This window comes from Primulina huaijiensis, chromosome 14 (genome assembly GCF_012295235.1).
Source record: "Primulina huaijiensis isolate GDHJ02 chromosome 14, ASM1229523v2, whole genome shotgun sequence".
Lineage (NCBI taxonomy): Eukaryota > Viridiplantae > Streptophyta > Magnoliopsida > Lamiales > Gesneriaceae > Primulina > Primulina huaijiensis.
The window spans coordinates 5,690,696-5,699,650 of record NC_133319.1 but is presented as its reverse complement, the minus strand read 5'-3'; the positions used below and the strand labels follow the sequence as shown (position 1 = coordinate 5,699,650).

Sequence of the window (8,955 nt, the reverse complement as noted above, 5' to 3'; positions counted from 1 at the left end):
GTAATAATAATAATAATAATAATAATAATAATAATAATAATAATAATAATAATAATAATAATAATATATTTTTATTTATAGTTTTATTTTTGTACTTACAACATAATCACTAATTCTAAAAATTATGTAGCCTATTAAATTTTTTGTAAGTTTGTCCATACTTAACAAAACATTAGAAAGCTCAAATAGAAAATATAAAGTCAATTAGTGTTATATTAAACCTAATAAACAAACATATACAAATTAATATCGATCAAATATAAAATATAAAATTCTCTAATATCATATTATGATTTACAAGATCTCCCAGCGAGACGGGTCAACACGATCCATGTTTATAATGAAAAGTAATATTTTGATATAAAAATTAATATTTTTTATAAGTCGGATCGTGTTAAAATTTGTTCCACGAAATTGATATGTGAGACGATTTTATAAAAGTTTTTAAAATTATATTAATACCCAAAAATATAAAATATATATAGCTTCTAAAGCGCTCCACTTTGGTACGCCCTGTCTACTAATGAAAATATGATCACGTAGAAACCAAATCATACCATTCTAAAAATTATACAAAAAAAAAAACTGTCCAGACATTAAATTTTTTTTTTATATGATATTGTTAAGAACCATCTATATTATATTCTTATATTTAATTCTTCAAATTTTAAAATAAAAATAAACACAATTACGTTGGTGCATGCAACTTGGTCTAACATCAACTCAAAACAAGACAAAACTTAGACTTCGTCATAAATATCCATTTTTTTAAAAAAAATATCATAAAAGTTTGTATTATTATATGTTTTTTCTAAATTATTTATAATTAAATATGATATATATAATGAGTGACATCAATTCAATTATCAATAAATATGGAATTCTTATCATACCTCTTTTTCATAATGATTAAATAAATTGAATGTTTTACTACATTTATCGATATGAAATCAAGATTTCGATAAAAAATGATTAAAATGGACAAAATGCAAGTCACAAGACCAAAATCGTGAGATGATCGATAACACCAAATATAATTTTTTTTTAAAAAAATATATAAAATCAAAATTTAAAAACAGTATCATCACCACAGAACAATCACCTGTCGACTCATTATTCTATTATTATTATGTTTATCTTCTGTATGAATGATTTAGTCATGAAGAACACGCAAACATTGAATAAAAATTCTACTTTATTCACGTTTTTGAAGTTGGAATTTTCTTACTACAACCGCCGCACATGGGGAAGAAGTTGGCTATTAAATAAAAAATAATTAATAACACAATTTCACTTCAACTTGTAACATTGAGTTCACAGAGAATGGATAAACTGATAAAGCAACCACATCGTCAAGTTGGAATCGGATAACAAGTTGGATATATTTTTAATGCCATTTTTCCAATTTGTTAAACCAATTTGGCAATCCCACCAATTTATAATATTAAATATTAGGACAGAAATCACGTAAAATTGTATCCCTCGACTATATAAAGCCATGGTGTAGGCGAGAGTTTTGGAGCAGAAGTTGAGAATCTATTTCCCACCGAAAAGATTTTATAACGCATTGCGTCCATCTTTTTGGATTCTTGGAGTTTTTTTTAAACTAGGAAGTAAGTTTCTTGAATTGATAAAGTTTTAAGTTTTTGATTTCTCAAGTGAATCTGTTTCATGATTCAAGATAAGGAGAAAGTAATGGCAGATCATATTTTCACGATTCATTTCTTGTGTTTAATAGTAATTACATGCAAATTTGACACATTTGGCGTTAATGGGGGAGTAATAAATGCGTTGTAGGATTGATTCAAAGCACCTATAGAAGATAAATGGGAAGATGGAAGGTTAACTTAAAATAGATTTTAACGTGGTTACAGGACGGTGATACGGGTGGTCGGAATGGGGAGGCTTACGGTGCACTTGGCGGCGGCGCTGGTGGTGCTCAGCCTTTGGGCTGGTTTTATAGAGGCGGAGTACTTGAAATACAAAGACCCGAAACAGTCACTGAATGTTAGAATCAATGATTTGATGGAGAGAATGACCCTTGAAGAAAAGATCGGACAGATGACACAGATTGAGCGCAAGGTTGCAACTGCAGATAACATCAAGCAATACTTCATTGGTAAGCGTCACGTGTTCATTGTTTCGTTGAATTTCTCATGGGCATCAATCGTTTAATTTGGCTTCTTATATTCGAAGATTTGACATTGCACACGTCAAGATTTGTAAAAAGTGTGTTTTCATTTCAGAGCAGGAATTCCTTTTGAATGGATTTCTTGATAAAATGAACTAATATGGTGGATTGAATTGGGAAAAAAAACAATGATCAGGTAGCCTTCTGAGCGGGGGAGGGAGTACACCGGCGCCAAGGGCTTCAGCCGAGGCTTGGGTGAATATGGTGAATGAATTTCAAAAGGGTGCTCTTTCGACCCGTCTGGGGATTCCCATGATATATGGGATTGATGCTGTTCATGGACAAAATAATGTCTATGGTGCCACCATTTTCCCCCACAATGTCGGTCTTGGAGTTACCAGGCAAGGAGTCAATGTTTTCTTGATTCGTAAAGTTCCTTGTTTAAGCAGGGAATTGATATTGAGGAAACATTAACAGGGATCCTGAGCTTGTTAAGAAGATAGGTGCTGCAACAGCTCTCGAAGTTAGAGCCACTGGAATTCCTTATGCGTTTTCTCCTTGTATCGCGGTAAAATCAAGTTAATGTTTTCCATAGATTTTGGTTCTAATCTACGTTTCGCTGATTCATCAATCCTGTCTTTGCAGGTCTGTAGGGATCCAAGATGGGGACGATGTTACGAGAGCTATAGTGAAGATCATAACATTGTTCGAGCTCTGACCGAGATCATACCTGGTTTACAAGGAGATACTCCGTCAAATTATCCAAACAAATTTCCATTTGTTGATGGGAGGTACATTATAAACTATCTGAAAACTTTTGATCTGATCTGGGATTTCAATATCTTACTGATTTGTGGCTATTTGTTCATATATAAAATATAATAACAGGAAAAAAGTTGCAGCTTGTGCAAAGCACTTTGTGGGAGACGGTGGAACGAATAATGGTATCAACGAGAACAACACAATCATAGACTGGAATGGGATGCTGAACATCCATATGCCGGCTTATCTTGACTCGATTAAAAAGGGCGTAGCGACGGTCATGGTGTCGTATTCGAGCTGGAATGGGATTAAGATGCATGCCAACAAGGATCTCATAACAGGATACCTTAAGAATACACTCAAATTCAAAGTAAAAATATTTATGCTGCTAAAAATTGTTGATCTACTTGAAAAAATAGCTTGGAGAAATAAAAGCGTGACCGTCTTTTCTTGGTTGAATTTCAGGGATTTGTCATATCAGATATGTGGGGTATTGATCGTATAACGACCCCGGAGCGTGCTAACTATACGTACTCTGTCCAAGTCGGTGTACTTGCTGGAATAGACATGGTAAACGAAAAACGCATATTTATTGTAGTTGAGTTAATCTAAATGAGGTTTGGTAGATCGAAAGATCTTCTTGATTATGGTTCTCCTGTTTGATGATAGGTTATGGTCCCAACAGAGTTTATAGAGTTCATCGACGATTTAACCTTACTTGTGAAGAAGAATGTGATTCCTATGAGCAGAATTGATGATGCTGTGAGGAGGATTTTGAGGATCAAATTTGTGATGGGGCTATTTGAGAATCCAATGGCTGACCTTAGCTTGGCTCATCATCTTGGAAGCCAGGTCCGTCCATTCTTACAGCAACTTATGAGTGATGGAATTAACATTGCATACTTCGTTTTTTACCCAGTAATTTTCTTTTGCTGCTAAAACAGGAGCACAGAGAATTGGCTAGAGAAGCAGTGAGGAAATCACTAGTACTTTTGAAGAATGGTAAAAGTGCCGATGAACCTTTACTTCCTCTTCCAAAGAGATCAGAAAAGATACTTGTCGCTGGAACTCACGCAGATGACATAGGCAACCAGTGCGGGGGATGGACTATAGAATGGGGCGGACAAACCGGAAACATCACCATTGGTACTAGCCGTTTTCATTTATTCGCATTATAATACCAAACATTCATCGTTTTACGAAAAAATTTCAGCCGACAGCGTGCAAATCTTTTTATACTACATAATACTCCAAATGTCACATTTTAATCAGGATTTCTAGCCAATCAAATTTTTTGAATCATACAACAATCTAAATATCTTACTCGTGCCAGACAAAATTCTAGTCAAATACTAATCCTAGAACGATGTGTTTCACCCTTTTTTCATAGGCACCACATTCTTGACTGCTCTAAGAAACACAGTTGATCCCCTCACAGAAGTCGTCTACAGCGAGAATCCTAGTGCCGAATACATAAACTCCAACAACTTCTCATACGCCATTGTAGTCGTAGGTGAGCTCCCTTACGTAGAAACATCTGGTGACAGCAAAACTCTGACCATATTGGAGCCTGGTTACTCGACGATCTCAAATGTATGTGGAGCCACAAAATGTGTGGTGATCATCATTTCAGGACGCCCCGTTGTAATTGAGCCTTACCTCGAAAAGATGGATGCACTAGTTGCTGCTTGGCTTCCAGGCACCGAAGGCCAAGGCATTACTGATGTTCTGTTTGGTGACTATGGTTTTACCGGAAAACTTGCGCGAACTTGGTTCAGGACAGTCGACCAGCTCCCGATGAACTTCGGCGATCCACATTATGATCCCTTATTTTCATTTGGATACGGCCTTACAACCACGCCTAGGGTGCTAAAAGCATCACAGTAGTTAAAGAAATCATATGAATTTTCTTCAGTGTTGGTGATATCACTTGATCATCCATTTGAACAAGTTATAGTCCAGATTATTCTTTGTAATGGATGGGTGTAGAAATCTTTGTGGACAATCTCACGCATTCGAAATATATTTTGTATTTTACAATTATTACATTAACTCATATTCCATGATACAAATTAAACTTGTTATTTTTTTTGAATCACTTGTAACCAATAACAAATATTTGTAAGACAGTCGAAGAGTCTAAACATTATATTTTAAAAGATTTTATCAACATGAGATTTCTATCAACTTCTTGAAAGAGCGAGAATGCGAGATAAAACAATTTTAAAAAATTGCGAAAAAAAATCTAAGTAAAATCCTTAAAGACGTATGATTTCTACATTTTAACGAATTGTTTATTCTTAAAAAGATCAGCAAAATACCATCTTTTTTAATCAAAATATTAATTTGACAAATAATATTATATTATCTCATTAAATATTATATATTCTAACTCGGTAAAAACACAGTGATTGATGGCCTTCATTTTTGAATTTGAAAAACATGCAACGTGCTCGTCTGAAACTGAATTATTGAAGAAGCTCGCAATTAAAAAGTAATAAATTATTTGATCTTCAAGAAAATATCCGTTAATGGGCCCAATCAAATTACAAATCCGCCTACCTCTGATTCCATGGTCAGAAAGAAGACAATCTTTTCTGTCTCGAATTGCTATAAAGTTAACTCGGTTCGCGTCGTCTCGTCATCAATGAAACAGACGAAAGAACTCTTTAAATAGTAAATATAAATCTCTTTTTCCTATTAAGCTTTTCGTATAGTTCTTTCTTGCTTCTCTCCCGAAACTGGTACGGCTTCACATCTTACCATTCTGTTTCTTTCATTTTGCAGTTTGATCTTCGCGGGTTTGTTTATTTTTGTTGTGTTATAATGACGATTTTCTTGATTTTGCTAATGGCACGGCAGAGTTTCCAAGCGACAGTGAAAATGGGGTTGACTGGACGAAGGGAGTTTTTGATGCTCATTGTGTATATTGTGGTGCTATGCTTGCTGGCTAGTTTTACAGATGCGGAATACTTGAAATATAAAGACCCGAAACAGCCATTGAGCGTTAGAATCCTTGATTTGGTGGGGAGAATGACCCTTGAAGAAAAGATTGGACAGATGATACAGATTGGGAGGGAAGTTGCCACCCCCGATGTCATTAACAAACATTTCATAGGTACATTTGTTGTGTTTTATAATCTATGTATAGAATAAATCCATTTTGAGTTGCAAGGATGTTTGAGGTTTCAAGGTGCAGTTTTTTTGTAAGATTTGTTGGCCGCGTCAAGGTTTCGAGCATGTTTTCCCATTTTTTAATGACATGTGTTGGATGATGTGTGAACTATGATAATGGGCAGGGAGTGTGTTGAGTGGTGGAGGGAGTGTTCCAGCACCTAAGGCCTCTGCGGAGGCATGGGTGAACATGGTGAATGAGATTCAAAAGGGAGCACTTTCGACCCGACTTGGAATTCCTATGATTTATGGGATTGATGCTGTTCATGGCCACAACAATGTGTATAAGGCCACCATTTTCCCTCACAATGTTGGGCTTGGAGTCACCAGGCAAGTCCAATACTACGCATCTTGATTCTTGATGTTATATGCTGAAGGTTGAGTGTAAAGGCCGACGTTGTAGCACGTAAAAGTGTATATATTTAGTTTCCAACTGTGATTCAAGCCTTCTATTTATGGTAGTGATTGTGGTGATATGTAAAAGTAAAACAGAGATCCAAATCTTGCGAAGAGAATAGGAGCTGCCACCGCACTCGAAGTCAGGGCTACTGGAATTCCCTATGTCTTTGCTCCTTGCATTGCGGTAAGCAAAATAAGCTATTCATTAGTCATCTGTTCCTCTCAAATTATCCTTCAACTCCCATCATACATGTTCATTCTATTTCTATAGGTCTGCCGTGATCCGAGATGGGGTCGATGTTACGAAAACTACAGTGAAGATCATAGGATTGTTCAAGCCATGACTGAGATCATACCAGGTTTACAAGGCGAGCTACCGGCTAACTCTCGCAAGGGCGTTCCATTTGTTTCTGGGAAGTATGAATCTTGATTCCTAGTTTCACTTACATGAAAAAAATTAAAAATACAATATCTTCTGTAGTGTTTTCCTTTATTTGATAATTTTTTTCTACGTTATGAAGGACTAAAGTCGCAGCCTGTGCAAAACACTTTGTCGGGGATGGGGGCACGGTTCGGGGTGTCGATGAAAGCAATACCGTGATTGATTATAAAGGGTTGCTTGGCATCCACATGCCTGCTTACTTCCATTCAGTTCAAAAGGGTGTCGCCACGGTTATGGTGTCTTACTCAAGCTGGAATGGCAAGAAAATGCATGCGAACCGCGATCTTATTACCGGCTTTCTTAAGAACAAGCTTAATTTTAGGGTAAAATGAATTTCTCCTCTGTCATGAAAGCTGCCTTGTATAAATCAAGAGATAGTCATAATTTGTAACTCAGAACTATGTTTTCTTAAAACATATTTTAGGGGTTTGTCATATCAGATTGGCAAGGGATTGACAGGATTACAAATCCTCCTCATGCAAACTATTCATATTCTATTCAAGCTGGAGTTCTTGCTGGAATCGACATGGTTAATACTTTGTCTGCAACTCACTTGGATATTTGTGATCATATAATCCTATGAATGAGATTATGCCAACTTAATTTTTAAACCTTTTCAGGTCATGCTCCCGAATAATTTTGCCGAGTTTATATCTGATCTAACTTCCCTAGTGAAAAGCAATGCTATCCCCATGAGCAGAATTGATGATGCTGTGAAAAGGATACTACGGGTCAAGTTTGTTATGGGGCTTTTCGAGAACCCCATTGCTGACCTCAGCCTCGCGAACCAACTTGGCAGTCAGGTTAACCTTGTTTCCCACTCTGGTTGGCAAAAAATGTTCATATGTTAATTGAACGAGGTGCCTTTACACAGGAGCATCGAGAGTTGGCGAGGGAAGCGGTGAGAAAATCACTTGTTCTTTTGAAGAATGGAAAAGTTGCAAGTCAACCATTGCTTCCCCTTTCAAAAAATGCGCCAAAAATACTAGTAGCTGGAAGCCATGCTGATAACCTAGGAAACCAATGTGGAGGCTGGACTATAGAATGGCAGGGTGTAAAAGGCAATGATCTCACAGTTGGTATGTCACAAAACCAATAAAAATTTACTCTCAAGTTTCCTCGGAATGTTAAAAATACTGAAGTTACTTGATCTTTGCAGGAACTACGATATTAACCGCTATAAAAAATACAGTCGGCCCTTCTACGAAAGTTATATATAACGAGAATCCGGACGCAAACTTTGTGAAAACCAACGGGTTCTCTTATGCTGTTGTAGTCGTGGGTGAGGTTCCCTATGCAGAGATGTTTGGTGACAGTGCGAACCTTAATATAGCCGAACCTGGTCCGAGTACTATCAGGAATGTCTGTGGAGCTGTAAAGTGTGTGGTTGTTGTTATCTCAGGGCGACCTGTTGTGATCGAGCCTTATGTGGCAGGAATAGATGCACTAGTGGCAGCTTGGCTTCCTGGAACCGAGGGTCAGGGTGTGGCTGATACCCTGTTTGGCGACTATGGATTCTCGGGGAAGCTGGCTCGGACGTGGTTCAAGTCAGTGGACCAGCTTCCTATGAATGTGGGTGATCCACATTATGATCCTCTTTTCCCATTTGGATTTGGCCTCACTACTCAACCAAGAAGAGGTAATTGAAATGTGTAGTGGCGCAGCTCATCGATAGTTCTGGATTTATCACTTTTCTCGCTTATGCCCCAAAAACAAAAGAAGAAGAATGAAAGAAAAGAGAGAAGAGTTATATTTCTGTTTGAAGTATTAGTTTTCACAAGTATTTGGAGTTAACGTCATCGGCAGCTGTTCTAAATTGGATCGGAAGGAATTCTGAAGTGGGCCTGATGCAAATTTTTTTCTGTGTGGAATTTTGTTGGCTTATATATTAATGCTTAAAATTTTGGATTTGAATTTGGATTTGCAAGTAGAATTAGATTTAAAATTGGATTTGGAAATCCATGATTTTAATAGAATTTCATCGTATGTTTGGTTTGAAATTTAAAAATTATATTTAGATTTCATTTTTTATTTGTAAAAAACAAGA

At 36.5% G+C, this 8,955-nt stretch overlaps 2 protein-coding genes and 1 long non-coding RNA gene across 4 annotated transcripts; 2 read left to right on the top strand and 1 right to left on the bottom strand.

Moving 5' to 3' along the window:
* Nucleotides 1-1,435: 1,435 nt before the first annotated feature.
* Nucleotides 1,436-1,994, bottom strand: LOC140956966 (uncharacterized). The gene is made up of 2 exons (XR_012171569.1): nt 1,865-1,994; nt 1,436-1,606 (listed from the first exon to the last, which is right to left on the bottom strand). It is a non-coding gene; the product is annotated as an uncharacterized lncRNA (long non-coding RNA).
* LOC140956965 (uncharacterized) lies at nt 1,887-4,945 on the top strand. 2 transcript variants are annotated; one of them, XM_073413971.1, is made up of 9 exons: nt 1,887-2,119; nt 2,328-2,532; nt 2,609-2,699; nt 2,777-2,922; nt 3,020-3,263; nt 3,359-3,463; nt 3,563-3,745; nt 3,838-4,039; nt 4,284-4,945. In XM_073413971.1, the coding sequence occupies exons 1-9, from the start codon at nt 1,897-1,899 to the stop codon at nt 4,778-4,780; spliced, it is 1,896 nt and encodes a 631-aa protein (XP_073270072.1). In that variant the 5' UTR covers nt 1,887-1,896; the 3' UTR covers nt 4,781-4,945. The 2 variants fall into 2 exon arrangements, with proteins under 2 accessions (XP_073270072.1, XP_073270073.1); XM_073413972.1 differs by having other exon boundaries at nt 1,917-2,119; nt 2,247-2,532.
* A 536-nt stretch (nt 4,946-5,481) lies between these two features.
* LOC140957371 (uncharacterized) lies at nt 5,482-8,884 on the top strand. The gene is made up of 10 exons (XM_073414599.1): nt 5,482-5,637; nt 5,756-6,011; nt 6,193-6,397; nt 6,560-6,650; nt 6,738-6,883; nt 6,988-7,231; nt 7,333-7,437; nt 7,529-7,711; nt 7,783-7,987; nt 8,068-8,884. Exons 2-10 carry the CDS (start codon nt 5,777-5,779, stop codon nt 8,553-8,555), a joined length of 1,902 nt encoding a protein of 633 aa, XP_073270700.1. The 5' UTR covers nt 5,482-5,637; nt 5,756-5,776; the 3' UTR covers nt 8,556-8,884.
* The last annotated feature ends 71 nt before the right edge of the window (nt 8,885-8,955 follow it).